The sequence below is a fragment of the Phytophthora sojae genome, assembly GCF_000149755.1.
Source record: "Phytophthora sojae unplaced genomic scaffold PHYSOscaffold_4, whole genome shotgun sequence".
Lineage (NCBI taxonomy): Eukaryota > Oomycota > Peronosporomycetes > Peronosporales > Peronosporaceae > Phytophthora > Phytophthora sojae.
This window is the reverse complement of record NW_009258118.1, coordinates 2,145,443-2,161,245: the sequence shown is the minus strand read 5'-3', so window position 1 is coordinate 2,161,245 and position 15,803 is coordinate 2,145,443. Positions and strand designations below refer to the sequence as shown.

General features: G+C 49.8%; 6 protein-coding genes across 6 annotated transcripts; 3 read left to right on the top strand and 3 right to left on the bottom strand.

Annotated features, from left to right (window-relative positions):
• The first annotated feature begins 9,098 nt into the window (after nucleotides 1-9,098).
• Nucleotides 9,099-9,823, top strand: PHYSODRAFT_351118 (hypothetical protein). The gene is made up of 2 exons (XM_009527914.1): nucleotides 9,099-9,346; nucleotides 9,433-9,823. Exons 1-2 carry the CDS (start codon nucleotides 9,140-9,142, stop codon nucleotides 9,652-9,654), a joined length of 429 nt encoding a protein of 142 aa, XP_009526209.1. The 5' UTR covers nucleotides 9,099-9,139; the 3' UTR covers nucleotides 9,655-9,823.
• Nucleotides 9,824-9,936: 113 nt separating this feature from the next.
• On the bottom strand, nucleotides 9,937-10,989 carry PHYSODRAFT_504478 (hypothetical protein; the record flags this gene model as incomplete). The annotated part of the gene is made up of 4 exons (XM_009527913.1): nucleotides 9,937-10,557; nucleotides 10,637-10,696; nucleotides 10,770-10,834; nucleotides 10,944-10,989. The coding sequence occupies 4 exons, from the start codon at nucleotides 10,987-10,989 to the stop codon at nucleotides 9,937-9,939; spliced, it is 792 nt and encodes a 263-aa protein (XP_009526208.1).
• Nucleotides 10,990-11,182: 193 nt separating this feature from the next.
• PHYSODRAFT_498549 (hypothetical protein) lies at nucleotides 11,183-11,652 on the top strand (the record flags this gene model as incomplete). The annotated part of the gene is made up of 3 exons (XM_009527912.1): nucleotides 11,183-11,282; nucleotides 11,369-11,514; nucleotides 11,587-11,652. 3 exons carry the CDS (start codon nucleotides 11,183-11,185, stop codon nucleotides 11,650-11,652), a joined length of 312 nt encoding a protein of 103 aa, XP_009526207.1.
• Nucleotides 11,653-11,822: 170 nt separating this feature from the next.
• Nucleotides 11,823-13,922, bottom strand: PHYSODRAFT_314611 (hypothetical protein; the record flags this gene model as incomplete). Its single annotated transcript, XM_009527911.1, has 1 exon — nucleotides 11,823-13,922. The coding sequence occupies one exon, from the start codon at nucleotides 13,920-13,922 to the stop codon at nucleotides 11,823-11,825; it is 2,100 nt and encodes a 699-aa protein (XP_009526206.1).
• Nucleotides 13,923-14,054: 132 nt separating this feature from the next.
• On the bottom strand, nucleotides 14,055-14,863 carry PHYSODRAFT_351116 (hypothetical protein; the record flags this gene model as incomplete). Its single annotated transcript, XM_009527910.1, has 4 exons — nucleotides 14,055-14,192; nucleotides 14,271-14,386; nucleotides 14,473-14,611; nucleotides 14,714-14,863. 4 exons carry the CDS (start codon nucleotides 14,861-14,863, stop codon nucleotides 14,130-14,132), a joined length of 468 nt encoding a protein of 155 aa, XP_009526205.1. The 3' UTR covers nucleotides 14,055-14,129.
• A 159-nt stretch (nucleotides 14,864-15,022) lies between these two features.
• On the top strand, nucleotides 15,023-15,700 carry PHYSODRAFT_504656 (hypothetical protein; the record flags this gene model as incomplete). The annotated part of the gene is made up of 1 exon (XM_009527909.1): nucleotides 15,023-15,700. The coding sequence occupies one exon, from the start codon at nucleotides 15,023-15,025 to the stop codon at nucleotides 15,698-15,700; it is 678 nt and encodes a 225-aa protein (XP_009526204.1).
• Between the last annotated feature and the right edge of the window lie 103 nt (nucleotides 15,701-15,803).

Genomic DNA, 15,803 nt, shown 5'->3' with positions numbered 1-15,803 from the left:
TACTTGAAGTACTCGGACCATCGCGCTCTACTTGCTTCAGTCTTGGCAGCGGCGTGGTGCTCCATGTAGACGAAGAGATTGAACGGATCTACTTTCTTCGGGTAGAGCTGCTCGTTGGTCCCACCGTTCAGGAACAACTGTGCGTTGCGGAAATCCTTGTCCTTCATGGCCCTCCACTTCAGTTTTAACTTGGAGACCAACTTGGTGATGGCCTCTTTCCTCAATGTGCGCGCCGACCTTCTCCTCGCCGTCGTCACCAGCACCCTTGTCAATTGTATTGGTTCTCAGGTTTCGCTTGTTGCCAGTAGCCAGCCTGGCATTGATCGATTCGATCGATTGAACCGCGACGCTCGTCTCCTCCGAAGCTTTTGCTTCCACCGCGGCGAAGATGATGGCCACGACCATGACCAGGAAGCACAAAGACTGTTTACATGTTAGTATTGTTCTTGGTAAGCACTGGCGTGGTAGGTTTTCAGCGAATTCTGGAATGACGGGTGGCCGGCCAAGCTACGGAGCACGACGTGCCTTTCAAAACTGTATTCCCGCCGCATATGATTACTGTTGGTTTTGGATTTTGAAAGAAGCGGCCCAGGGGCATGTGCCGTCGTGCGTTGACTTTCTTTTTTCACTACTGCATTTAAGCAGGGCACTTGTTGCTGCACCCGTCCACCATATGGAAGACTGGGCTGTGATGAGACTATTGTACCCGTTTGCGCCCGACCACGACCGTCAAGAACCGACCAAAACTGAAGCAAGTTGTATACCCCCAGACCCCACCACACTCCATGTATAGACCGGTTAGATGAAGAATGTTCGAGAAGGCCCAATGCCGACCACCAAAGCGACTAAGCACTTGTTACTTGATGTTAAAGAGGGTAGGACACTCTCACGTTGGCTCTCGCCTGTGGACTTAGCAACGGCACTTCGAGGGGCGCCGCTGCGCGACCTGCCCCACCCCCTCGAGCCTTACGCTAAGTCCTCGGCTCGGCCAGGCGAGGTATCTGGATTAGATAGAAACTCCTACTTAGGCATACCTTCCGGCCCACGCGCCGAACATTGCAGACCTATGCTTTGCTTCGGTTGCAAATGGTCTCTCTGAGGCCTCTAAGTGAAATGACTAAGTGCATAGCTTACGGGGAGCGAATTTTCGAACAGTACAGGACACTACACACCTCGGACAGTCCATTACATTGTTTTTTCCATCGTTCTCTTACGTTAACTCCAACCAACAGCTCGCAAGATTCTTGTGGCCACGCCACGAGCTGTAGTCTTGTACAGGTAAACAACTTGAGCGCATGCGTTGACCTAGCCAAGCAAACAACAAACATCACCACCGGTACCCGACTGAGAACACCGTCACCCGTCACCGTATCCGACTGCCCGACTGGAAGCTTATTTTCCCCGACTGATACCGCTGTACCCGACTGACGATAGCCATAGCGAGCCCCGCCCTCGAACTGATCCCAAACGCTGAAGTCTCACGCATTCTGCTTGCGCTCTTTCGCTTGTTCTCCTGGTAAAGCTGTTTGAAAGCGGAGCAGGAAGTGCCTTCTGTCTCCGCCGGTTAAAGCTGGCCGCTGCGCGTACAGACACGAGTATGAATACACCAAGTAATGCATAGATCTCCCCCGAACAGTTACTTGCCTGACAGGACTGAGAGGTGGCCTGATGCTCGTGCATCTCTTCAAACGCGCGCAGGGAGGAAGGGGAGGGGCTCTGACGCCTTTTGTGTTGCGTCGACCGCAGTCTTGCAGCCAGCCAGGGAGCGCTCCATGTCATCGTCGCCACGAGGTGTCGCTGCAGCACCACTAGGCGCTACCGGTAGTCGTCGACATCATGCGCATGCTTGTACGGCCAACAGGGCGACCGCGCGGCGGGGGGGGATTCATGCGTGTGGCGGCTCGCCGCAGTCTTACGAATGAATGGTTGAAAGTCGAAAGTATACCGCGTATACGAAGTTCGGATGGAGGTCAGAAGCGTGGTTAGGTTATTGGTGCAGCAGAAGATATATAAAGGCATTCAACGCCATTTCCACCTACCTCGAGCTGGACTGGCGTCGTTCAACTAACAAGGAGGATGAAGCGAAAGATAGCAATGTTTCTGACCCCTTCGCAACTGTATACACGCTTTGTTGTTTATCCCGTACTGAGATTATACCAACGATAGTCACTACCGTCAAGGGCCCTTATAATACATGTAAATGCATCAATAGGGAAACATGATTCATTTCATCTTGGGAGAGAACGTTGGGTGTTTCTGGGGAGTGCGCTACCGGAGACCAACTTGGTCTGACCAGAGAGCGAAGTCGCCGACACAGCTGCCAGGAGAGTGGCGATGGCCACAAGTAGTGCGAATCCGCGCATTGACTTCCTATAGTAGCGCTCTCTACTGAGGTGGTACCGCGTCTGGGGCAAATTCTGGAATGACTACACGGCGACTTTTGCTCGTGCGGCACCACACGCGGTCGGACCGCCGCACTACAGACAACGACTTACAAAGCCGGCATGCTTAATGCCATCCTCCTATATAAAAACAACGATAAATTCCCTCCCGTCAAATCTGTAAACTGTCATAAAACACACGGTGTGTTGCATAAAGTACACAAGAAAGCATATAAAGTACACAAAACCAGATGGTATACAAAGATGAAGTCATTTGATTGAATCTGATTGGCTGGTTTGCTCATGTTAAGCTTTGCTTGACTTCGTCTGCCGGCTTTTTGTGTCTGCCGGCTTTGTAAGTCGTCTGTATGCATGGTTTTTAAACAGATGGGTCAAGGTAACAATATGGGATTTGATTCTGGATTTGCCGATCATTTTGTACCGTACAGATGTAGAGGAATTTCCATAAATCAGTGATTTTCACTGAGATTTGACAAAATGATTGTGACAGTTTGCCTGAATTCACTGACGCAGGTATAGTAGTATAGTACTGGCACGTCCATACAATTTTCAAGTCAAATTTGGAACTATAGTAATACTACAAATAGTACACGTAGGTAGCGTGTTACCTACAAAAATACTATATAAAATTGTGGTTATACTTTTTGCACTATACAACTTGTCTGTTATTCTGCACTAATATTGAAGCAACTTTATTCGTTGGTCGTCTTGAGGACTCAACAAAATACAAGGGTCTAAGCTTCTCCACTATTGTTTTGCATCTGCCCTTCCGCCGACATAACCCAGCTTTTTCGCGATAGGACAAAGTGTATAAGCTCAACGGACCCAAGAGATGGTGCATTCCCTAAAATAAAATTGTCATTTGGTTTCCATGCATCCATACCGCAATTCGCATGTAGAGAGCTGCACCCTATGTTCACCCCGGTAATGTTGATCTGTATTCGTACTTAAAAAGTATCATATACAAAATTCAACATGTTGTATAAGTCACAACTGTAATATTGTGGTTATATCTTATTTGCCGGGTATAATAATTGGTCTGATTGGATAAAAATATGTAGATCGCTTCATATGATTGGTCGATGTAGGTGCATCTCATAAGCGGGTGCAGCTCTCAACATGCGAATTGCGGTAATAGCTTTAGATAAAATAGGTTATCTTCAATAGACCAAGGTTATGTGAAGCCAAGTACCCAGTCCTATTAAAGTGACAAAGTAGCAATAGGATAGCCTTGCGGAATACCAACCGCTCCAACCTCCTCTACAGGTCCTTCGTCCACGGACCCTGCAAACTCAGGAATGAGCCGCGTTCGAGTAAGAGATTCTGATGTGAGATCTTCCTTCATTAATTCCTGTATCTTAATTTCTGAGTCTAGAATCTTCTAAATAGTTAAAACCCAACTTTAACGGGAGGCTTCATCTGATCGACTTGAAATGATCGGGTTTGGGCTGCGCTAGCAGCTTTACTGCTATCCCAGAATAAATGTAGTTTGGAAATAGAGACATTTTACCAAAAAAATAAATGCAGTTCGTGTAAACATCTCGTTGAGGATGATATTATACCGTGTTGCAGCAACTTGCGCATGCTCATAACAGCAAATATTGTTCGTACTGGTGCACGCATTTATTTCATATTGCGCAAAAAATGCGATGCCCAGTTAATTATTTCAGATAGAATACCAGTGGTTATTTGGGCTTTATTAGCCCTGATCGTTAGCAAATAGCTTCGCGAACTACTTGGAAAAAGAGCTACGAAACAGCGGGTTACAGTTATGCAATTGTAAATATTGCGATAAGGTGACTACTACTAGTATATTGACGACTCATAGAGTAACGGATGTCCACCTGCAAACATTGTGCGCGCCGCAAAGGTTTTCGGTTCATATTAGTTTAGTATGTTGGCTCCCAACGGTACTCAGTTCTCGCAAGTTTCTTACCGCGGCAACTCTGCTCAGTCGTGAAGGGGGGAATCATATCAACGCATACTTAAGTACTTCAGTAGACTACAGCCTTCGCCGTGGTGTCTTTCTCCTTCGCATCGACTCGCGGCTTACGCAACGAGATATTGCAACAACCCCTCGGTTCACAACGGAATAACATAGCAATCTAAAGGCTGCACAAATACTACTGTATTATTACTATTTACCAAAGCACTGAGTCAGTAGTTTCAAGCTATCACAACATTTTGTCAAATCTCAGTGAAAATCACTGATTTATGGAAACTCCTCTACAGATGTACCATTTCCCAGGCATACACGCCCCAAACTGCTCTCAGCCACTCACTACAATGTTGTGCAGTGGATGACTAAGTCTCAGCTAGTTTCGACCACTTTTGGTGTTGTTCGTGCAGGGTACAGTAGTGCTCGGGCACCGATGTATGCAACATCTGAGGTCATATGCATTTTACCAGTCTGTTCACTTTGCCTGGGACGGGTGATGGGCAGATATGCAAGTAGCCTTTTTCATGCAATTCGCCTATTACTGTAGCCTGAAAATAAAAATTGTGTGGCGCCACACAGCATGGAATTAGAGCTAGCCAACGAGCCATTTTGGGAAACTTTTCAACGGGCCTGGGAAATGGTGTAGTGGCATGATGCAAGTAGGATGCCACTACCATCCTACTTACACTTTGAGAACTCTACATTAATAAAAAATGTAGAGTTCTCGAACTGTCTTGAGAATTTTTTCTCAAGATACAATTCTATCTGACGTCTTTCATCCCAGACGAGTATTATTTTCACCTTTATTACTGTCAGAACACCAACAATGAAAGTGAAAATCCACTGAGTCCGAAATCCGAAACTAGTTCACATGGGTGACGAGAATTATAGTATAGTGTATTCACAATGTGTCGCAGAGCTTCCTCAACCTTTATTACATGTAGAACTACGGTACACGTATATGTACGTATTCTATTGTACTAGGGCACTGTACCGCGATGAGGCGTGTGTTTGCTGACCGTGCTTGCATGTCACCTCTCCTCTTCATTGTCTGACTACTGCACTACATGCAGCCACTTGCAGGCTTTAAATGTCAAATTTTGAAGCACCCAAAATAACACGCTTTAGTTATTGATGTGAAACGATGGTGCGAGACTTCCTCACTATTTTTTAAAGCTACGCCTTACGTGAACTTTTGAGATGGCTCGTCGTTCATGCCCTAAATTCCTGTAGACACGGTTTTGATTCTACATGTACAGGCGTCCCCGGCCTATTCGCCACAGTGGTACTTATGATGTTTGCGAATCAACAAGATTCACGCGGTCTGAACATAAATGAGTATGTACTGACTTACTTCAAGCTTAGCTCAAGAATACGGTGGAGGTATTCCCGCAACGTGCCACTTGTCGCAGTAGGTCTCGCTGTACACTCATCTAAATCAATATGCTTGCAGAAGTAGCGCGCAAATCTTGAGAGCTTGTTGTACTTCCTGTGCGAGGTACATAAAAATATACAGCCGGGACTAGCCCGGGGACGCCTGTATTCAGTTTGGAAGCCTGATCATGCTGTTTCTTGGACCGCATGATAACGTACCAGACGTAAGGGGGTGAGTTATAGACCCGCCAACTTGCCGGGTTTGTGCCGACCGGATACTGTACACCGAAGTTACCGTACAGCAGTTAGTTTGGTAGTCAAAACTTTGTGGCAGCTACATGTAATGACCGAAAGAAAGCAGTTTCCCAAGGACCACTGCTTGCCCAGAAAAATAGCACTCGTTTGAAGTCTTGAAGCTAGCAGATTGTGAGTATGTATCTTTAGTATGAACTGTTTTGTATCTTCCTTCATTCTAACCATCGCTGCTTCAAACATTTCTAATTGAATCCCTTCGTGTACAGTAAACAATCGCTGAAGGATTTCGTTTTTCTTTGTTTTTGTATACAGTAATTTGCCTCAATAGCGCAGTCGTGGCATCGAATACCCTGCTGAAACGAGTATCTGTGCACACCCCAAATCCAGCCAATGAGAGTTCAGCTAGACTCTCCTATTCAATTAGCTTAGAGAATGTATAAATGTAGCCATTGCACTATTGAGGCAAATTACTGTATATGCATGTACATAGTAGTACGTTCTAATGGTTAAGTTATACGGGGATAGGAAGCAACGTTTCTACTGCTATCGCAGACCAAATCGGATTATATCCGATCAAGCGCATTTCAGTTTTTTTTACCACGTATTCATTCAAGGTATCTACCGTAGCTGAAGGCGCTGCGTAGAAATAGCTCGACGAGTATTTGAGTATTCGAGTAAGGTAGGTCCCGGAGAGTTACCGAAAGCGCAGAGAAGGTAAACGTGAGTTGAACGTCATGGTAAAACAACCACGTACTTCCTGTGGGAACAGCCCGAACATGTTAGCGATAAGCTGTACTTCGTTAAGAGCTGTGGCTTTTGTGTGTACCAAGCAGTACCATGGCCAGACGATCAACAGTGCACCATTAGTACTAGCATAATATGCTAAGCATATAATATGCAGGGCTGTGGAAATTTAGATTGTTTATTGATTGACGGCTCAGATCTGGAGCAATCAATTATTGCAATCTCGACAATCTCAAAAACAAAAGATTGCAATCTAAGTTCTCGCTTGTACTTCCTCTGCTAGGTTCATATTTTTACTCGCTTGGCGGTGCTATTGCCCTAAGACCTTTGCTTATTTGATTACATTGTTGTTAACCTTCAAAAACCTTGGCAAAATGCAATGTTGGGTTTTATATTCATCATGTTGAGCGTGTACCCCATCCAGGCCCCTCGAATCCGCATTTCGAAGTAGCAGAAGACGCAGAAAGGCTTTTTAGGAGCTAGGATCGGTTCCATGGGCTTGGTGTTGCATATTGCTCTACCGGATCACTGGCAAAGACTCAAAATGAGTATAGGAACAATATGGGAACGGGATTGCCGATTGAGATCACGGAACAATCCATTATTGTGATGGACAATCTTGGCAATATTACAATCGCAATCATATTTTCCACAGCCCTACCGGTACTAGCATATTATTAACAATCGCTTCGGAATACAACTGTAGCTTTCCAGCCTCCCGGTAAGCTGAACCATTAGAAATTTTGCGCTAGAAAATATTGTGCTTTGCAGTTATTTTGCCGACCATTTTAGACGCTAAATATGGCAAAGCCTCTAAATATGTGTGAAAGAAGATACACGACCTGCTAAAATTATGCATAAAATCCACCTCCTCATATATATATATCGACTTGGGAGGGCCTGTCAGCAGCCATGCATTGGCCCCGTACACCACCGTTCATGGTCCCCAGCACATCCACCCTCTTATGCATAATTGCCGTGTGTGTAGGTGCTTGTGGATAAAAACCGACAGAATTGCAGCTGCACAGCCACAATTGCACTTTTGAAAGTGCAATTGTGGCGCTTTTAGCGTAATTCTAGGCCTCCACCCATTTATGCACCTCGATTTATCGTAATTTAAGATTTGTAAACCTAGCAGGTGGTCGTTATAAATACAGCAAATCTCGCCTCATATTGCCAAATCATTGCAAAGCAAAATACTGGGTAGCGATATAAATAAAACAAACAAATTGAAGAATTTTCACGTTAAGCTTACCTTGCAGCACTCGGTGGAAGCCGAGATATTGGGCGGTGAACACCTTCGCTGCATGTCATTGGCTATCCGAACCTTATTTTACCACTTGGCAAACATCCAGTTACTGAAGAGCTGTAGTGTTGTTGTGTACTTCATGTACGTTGCACTAAGTTCGAATATCAGGACACCGCTGTTTCCCCACACACGACACATTACATTACATATCTTCCTAGAGCTGCAAATCCCTCACTAAATCTTACCTAAAACAACGAAGCAAAGTGCACTTATGGGAACGTAGCTAGTGAATCATACTCTGCGTTGGTCCTTCGAGCCCCTAAGAGTGTTTATAAGATAGATATTCGTAAGTTAGTTACCAAGTGCTTTACCACGCAACTTGCAGCGCAAAACTCGCGTCGTAAACGACTTACCGGGAAGGCTACAGTTGACTCCCGAACCCGTTGTTAATAGTCAGCATTCGCCTACATCATCCTATAAGGTAGCTTCACAGGATCGAAGACTTCAAAAGAGCTATCCTGTAGTGCCCAATCGACAGAACCTCGCAGATATGGAAATATAAAGCTAAATTGCCACTCCTACGAAAAACTTTACATTAGCTGTTCTACCCAACTTTTCGGTGCTTCTCGATCGATATCGTATATGCAATATGCATTGATAGCTTTACAATACTCCATGCGGACAAATTCACGTTTTTTGAAACGCGCATAGGAACCTGGTTTTCTAAGTCACTATCCGATTCAATGCGGATATGAGTGGACGATAGGATCTGTATTGGCAGGATCTAAGGGAAGCAAGTGCACTCAGTGTTCTGCAAGTGACTAACGTCGTGTTTTGTTAACACCAGAAGAACGCTACATATCTTGTTAGAAATGTGGTGCTCGATGGTCGCTGAGTCGATAAAAGGCATGCAATCATCGAAACTTAGCACCACCTAACGTTAAATATGCACACTCCTTTTCAGAAAAACAAAAGCGATGATCGTAGCAAGCATGGCGATATTGAAGTGGTTGCTATCTATTCCCATTCGCTAATAATCAAACAGCTCTCTCCCATTCGTCGAAATCGACCCCATATTTTCAGCCAATCGCAGTTGCGACTTCTCCGCCGCTCATTTTCAAGGGGGACCCAGACCAGCGGAACGCTACTACCAAAGCCCAGGAGCTCCGACCCGACATGCGCGCCGCCAGTTTCCTCGCTCGTCGCATGGCCGCCGCCTCGGGCCGTCGCGCCATGTCCTCGGCGCACGGCCACGGCCACAACTACCCGCACGGCATGCACTTCCACGTGAGCCCCGTGCACAAGAACCTGGCGCTGGCCTACGGCACCATGCTCTGGCTCTGGGTCTTCTGGCGGGCAAAACAGGACGGCCGCGTCGTGCTGGTGCGTGCATCCTAGCGTTATATAGTTACTGCAATAATTATTTATTAACTTGTTAATGCGTTTGTGTGTTTGTGTGCATTGTGCAGGGCCTGGAGCACCCGTGGGACCACGGCCACGGCCACGGCCACCACGAGGCGCACTCGGAGGCGGCGCCCAAGGGCTACGCGCTGGAGAACGGCAAGATCAAGTACGAGCGCTCGGAAATCGGCGCGCTGCCGATGCCCGTGGAGATTGACGGCGAGGAGGAGAGCGAGGACTCGGCTGACGACGACGTCATGGACGACCTCCACGACGCTGACGAGGAGTAATCGCGCTTGGATCTACACACAGCAGAACAGGTTCTTGCCAGCGGAGACGCGGCTATTCATAAAGTGCTAGCTGCCGAAGGCTGCTGGGTCGTTTTATTCGCTGGAGAGAAGCCTGGTGAAAGGACAATAAAACCCGACAAAAATGAACGAAAGGGTGGATTGACACTGTACCTGGAGAGCTGTAGAGAAAACATCAGAGATACGGGCGCGGCGAACAGAAACTTAAACAGCATTGTTTTATGTGCATACAGGGGAGGAATCTGTGGAAATCCTTCGGAGGATTTACATGGTCAATAGTTTGGAATGGAGATCTTCGAGATCTTCGGTCGTTCGGTACGTCATTTCTGACGCTCTTGCCGTGAACCGCTTGTGCAGATTCCGGAAGCTGCCGCGAGTTGTCACCTTGGACCGCTTGAACTGGCGCGAGTCTTCTTCCAATGCTGCCTGAATACTGTCCATCTGCAAAAAGGCCTCGTGGAGGGCCGAAATGTGCTCTGCCGTGCGCTTCAATGGGGAGATAGCCCGCTCTGGCATGTCATCTAGAAATGAGACTTGTGATACGTATTCCTGGAACTGCTGGGTGCGCTGGTCCAGCGCCTTCTGCTCGAGCTCCAAACTTTGGTTCGATGCTGTGAGCTCCCGTAGCTTCAGTCGCAGAGCTTCGAGCTGTGCATCCAAACGGCGTTCCTCCCTCTCCTCATTCGACAGCGAGGCATCCTCCTCCTCTTCTGGTACTGCTGCCTTCTCTCCTCCATTCTCCTTGTGCCTCTCAGCTCGAATCTGAGCCACTTCGTCCGCTAGAGCCTCCGGCACCGACACAATGTTGCGCCGCACATACAGCTCGAACTTGTCGAAATTCTTCTCGAATGCACGATGAACCTTGGACATGTACTTCCCAGAGCCCTGCACCACACACAATTGAGTCACAAACATTGATAATTGGGCCTCCCACAGCTTTGTAGTATTGAACTCTCTTCCCCACCTTGGCGACAGCATTCAGCTGCCTTGCCTGCTTCTTCTTGCTGCCTGTCGACTCCAGTTTCTGAAGTATTCAACGTATCACGCTATTAGCATGAGTGTTACCCGTTGAAGCTGCTGGACTGAGCATCTCCCACCTGGTGCAGAGCATTTTCCACCTCGCCTGTGACATCGACCACACTTTCGGAGATATTCTTGGCCACTGCGACGCACCCAATAACGGGAGAGATAGCACCGTTAAGACCACAAAAGAAAGGAAATATCAGTGGTACTGAAGATAGGGGGCGAGGATCCCTGGGGGGACGACGTACGGTCTGGCAAGAAGCCCGCCAAGATGCCAGTCTCCGCCTCGGCCATGCTGCTCTAGCGCGACTGGAATTTGAAAAATAGTTGGTGTACGCAACACAACGAGAACTCTTTTTACCTATGGAAGATTTACAGGGTTTCAGCCAATGAACGCGGCAGTCGTTACTTTTCCGCTTGGTACGACCTGCTCCGTCTACTTCAGTTTCCGTCTCCCGTCCAGCGGTTGCAGTCTCTGATACGGCCGATGCTGTCAGCGGTGCTCAAGCGCGTCGCTCCTCACGCGGAGGCGGCAAGTCGCTGCTTCTCCTCGCAACCCTCCAAGGTGTGGGAGCTTTTCCCCGCGAGTACGGCAGAGTGTTATTTTTTCAGATGGCATGGCCAGTTTGTAGTGGTGGTCTGACTTTAGACCTTTCTCCCCGTTGATGTGCAGCAGAGCCCGCAGCAGCAAAGCCCCAGGCGCCGCAGTACATGATGAACATGCGGGACAACCTGGAGTTCGCTCTGGAGCGCATGCGTCTCACTGAAGGGCCTGTGGCTCTGCAGCTGCTTAATCGCAATGCGCGTCAACCCAGAAAGGTGCGTTCCGGTGTAAAGACGGAAGATCTGTAAAATGGAGGAGTCTGATGTGGATGCTGGCGACGTGTGCAGGCAAACCATGGCAAGCGGCCGTGCTCTCACTACCGCAGACGGTTAAAACGTCTTGGTCGCAAGTAGACGTCGCCCTTACGACGACAACGATGGCTGAGGAGCGCTGGATGCAGAGGTTTTATTGCTAGGTTTACAGAGCGACAGGATGCATAATAGACTGCAAAGATAAGCTGTGGTGTTTGCCACAGGTTGCAACGGAGTGGCTCGGGACGATATTGTGTCCAAGCAATGGATTTCTACTTGATATCGGGGATGCCCTTGACGATGCTGTCACCTGTCAGCTCGTACATGTGAGCGATCTCATTCTTGAAGCGCCTTTGAGCGTCGGCTCGGCGGAGCTTGAATGTGGGCGTTAGAAGCTCGTTGTCGACTGTAAAAAGCTCGTGGTGCAGATAGATCTCACGCACACGCTCAAATCCTGCAAGTTTTGCGCGTTTCGAGGCCTCCTCGATCTCTTTCTTCACGGTTCCCCTGATCGAGTCGTGATCGCAAAGCTCTCGGAAACTTGCGTTCAGCAAGCCATTAGCCTTTGCAACCAAGCGAATAACTGCTTCATCAGGAACAACGATCGCCACGACGTGCGAATGGAAGCTATCGCCATCCACGAAGATTTGCCCGATGCTCGGACACGTGACGAGAACATTTTCGATCTTTTCCGGAGCCACGTACTCACCTTGGGACAACTTGAAAATGTTCTTCTTGCGGTCGATAATGCGCAGCTGACCCAACGGGGACCACAGGCCGATGTCTCCGGTGTGCAGCCACCCACTAGCATCCATGGCTTCAGCTGTCTTGTCTGGCTGCTTGTAGTAACCTTTGAAGACGAGCGGTCCTCGGACACAGATCTCCCCGCGCCCCATGCAGGGAACAGCAGCAGACCCCTCTCCATGCGATCGATCCATCACAAGGTACCCCATGTCGGGAACGGACTCGAGACGGATCTCCGCGGCCGTGTTTGGAGTGCCAACGAAACCCGTGGACAGATCGTGGAATGGCGTAGCAGTAACTCCACCGCAAGTCTCAGTTTGCCCATATCCCTCGACAACAGTGGCCAAGAGGGCAATTCTGCAAAAGTCGAGGACTTCGGGGGCTAGTGGCGCTGATCCAGAGATAATAAACTCACATCGATCGAGTCCAAGCCCCGCTCGGATCTTGCGGAACAGCAAGCGGTCCCAGAACGCGTGGCGGGCGATTCCGCGTCTCCGCAATCGGCGAATCTTCGTACGCACTCCAGTGGTGAACAGGAAGGCCACGGACTTCTTCCCATTCAGCATCTTGGCGGTGATCGAGTCGTAAATCCGATTGAGTAAGCGAGGGACGGTGACGAACACGGTCGGTCGCAGTGCCTTGATGTCGTCAACGAGTTTCAGGGGGTTGTTTTGCGAGAAGCCTATCCGACTTCCCACGCTGAACGAATGCACGTGTGATGTGCGCTCGAGAATGTGCGCCAGGGGAAGATACGACAAGTACACACTGCCGGAAGAGAACGCGTGGCCACCCGCGATGCAGAAGTCTTTAACAGCAGCGCACCCTGATAGGATTCCAGCGTGAGTGAGCATAACTCCCTTCGGATCGCCCGTGGTTCCACTCGTGTACATGATGGTAGCCATGTCATCTCCAGTCGGCGGCTCGGCAGGCATGGGGTGCTTGTGTCCTTCGGACTCGACGATCTCCAAATGCAACACGTTGAGACCAGCTCCGCTAGCATCGCACTCGGCTTCAAATTGTGCGTCGCCCGTTGACCCGCCCGAAATGATGACAGTTTTCAGGTACGGACAGTTGGAAGAAATCTGAGTGAGCTTGGGCAGCTCTGCAGCTGTGCAGACGATAGTCGAAATCTCTGTCTGGTTCAAAATGTACTGCGTTGAGTCAGCCCCCAACGTGTCGTACAGTGCCACGACAACCGCGCTGAATGAATACGCTGCATACTCCACAACCACCCAGTCAATCGAGTTCTTCATGTACACAGCCAACATTCGGTCGCTTTCGTCATCCCCCACACGCGGCAACAGGTCTAAGTGCATCATACCCGCACCGGCATTGGCAATTCGAGTAGCGACTTGTTCGTACGTGAGCCACGTGAACGGTTGCGCGACACCGTCAACAAGAGGCTGTACACCGAGGCACTGGAGTGCGGGGTAGCTCTCAGCAGTGCGGATGAAGTTGTGATATAAGCTGGGTGCTTCTGGCCTCGTTAGACCCACGAAAGGATCGTCTGGATTAGCCGGGTCTTGCAGGATAGCGTCTCGTGGTTGTGCCAGAGAGCGATAGATAGGTCCCGCTGCGTCTGTCTCGGTCCCCTGCAACACCTTGGAATACCCCAAAGGTGTTGGCATAGTGGTCTTAACGTGTACCTAGGCGCGGCAAAGAGAACGGAATCTGAATGGGGTTAGTACCGCATAAGGTGCACGCAGACTCGAGGCTGTCACTAGGTCAAATTTAGCAACGCAATCAGAACTCCATGTCATGGCATGTGGCTTGAAGACCCCACTTGGTCTATATATGTGCATTGATACACAGTCTAGGAACCACGTCCAAGTCCTCTAGATCTTGGCGGGTTTTCGGTCCTTGGAGTTGATCTGCATCGTCACCGGTCCATCGTTCACCTACAGTTACCCACGACGACGTCAGCAACTAGGCCAAGAGCAAAGCATAACGGACACCCGCTTGCAGAGATTTCGTACAATGGACACTTCCATGTAGGCACCGAAGACACCCTCCGCCACCTTCTCGGGTACGTGCTCACGACGCACACGGTCGCAGAATGCGTCGTAGAACTCCTTTGCCGGCCCAGGACCCACTAAAATGATACGAATACACCAAACACAATGCATCAAGCAATCAGCATCTCCACCCAACAGAGCAACTGAGAAGTCGACGACGTACTGGCGAGGTGGAAGTCGGGCTTGTTGCCTGCGAACTGGCCGTGCAGCGTGAACTGGCTCACCACCAGCACTTCGTAGCCATTGCTCTTCAGCGACGTCTTCCACGCGCGGTCCGACTCGTCAGGCCACAGATGAGCGTTCTTAAACAGCGTAAGCATATAGCCACACGGAGGCATTGCATTGGGGTTAGTAAGCGGATAGTTTAGTGGTCGGCCATGTTGTGACACAGTGCGATTCTGTACCAGCAGGCGGCGGCAGCACCACTCTGCGTCGTCCTCCGTGTCGTCGTGTCCGATTCCCACGAAGCACAGCAGTCCCTTGCCAATCTCGCCCACCACTTTTCCCTCCACGCGCACGGAGGCGCTGGTCACGCGCTGCATGAGCACCTTCATCTTTGGCCCAAGAGCTCCAAATCCCGAATGACGTCAGGCCGCTTTTTCCACCAATCATGGTTTTGATCAGGATATTTCACCAATCAGCGATGGTATCCACAACGTTTTTCGTCCAATGGTGCTTGCTGACCTTTAATGCACCGGCGACTACTAGCGAGCATGGCGCCGCGCGAGGTGCTGCTGTTCGGGCTGTCGGCGAACCCGCCGACGGGCGCCGCCGGCCACATGGGCGTGGTGAGGCACTGTCGCCCCATGTTTGACGAGATCTGGCTGCTGCCCGTGTACCAGCACATCTACTCGAGCAAGAGGCAGCTCGCGCCCTTCGAGCACCGCGTGGAGATGTGTCGCTTGGTGCTGGAGTCGCTCCAGCGAGCAGACGACGCCGGCGCAGCGCTGAGGGTGGTGCAGGAGGAGCGCGAGATGTTCGAGCGCGCGGCTGCAGCTAGCGACAATGCAGAGCAGCTCCGGCTCGGCAGCATCGACCTGGTGCTCTACCTGCGGGACAAGTACCGGGACACGAGCTTCACGATGCTGCTGGGCGGCGACACGTACGCGGATCTATTGGCTGGCAAGTGGAAGCGCGGGGATGAGCTCATGCAACTGGTCAAGCTGCTGGTGGTGGATCGCAAGGGCGTCGAGTCGCCGTGGCGAGACAAGCAGGAACAGGAGCAGGAGCAGGAGAGGGTCAAGTACCTGCACGTGCCCGAGCTCAGTGACGTGTCGTCCACGAAGGTGCGCGCGACCGCAGATCGCACTGAGCTGGAGCAGCACCTGGATCCGGCGGTGCTGAACTATATCGTCGAGCACAAGCTCTACGCGTTCGCCGCTGCGGAGTAAGCAAGATAGAGAGAGTCATGGGAAGTTAATAGAAAGAAGCGTACGTCGATTTTTGGGCGAGCTCTGTCTGTCCCGGGTGCATCCTCCCGGCAATGCGATCTTC

Coding starts and splice junctions, on each gene's coding strand:
- PHYSODRAFT_351118 (XM_009527914.1), top strand. CDS start 9,140: ATGCGCGCCGCCAGTTTCCTCGCTCGTCGCATGGCCGCCGCCTCGGGC. Junction 9,347..9,432: donor AGGACGGCCGCGTCGTGCTG/GTGCGTGCATCC, acceptor TGCATTGTGCAG/GGCCTGGAGCACCCGTGGGA.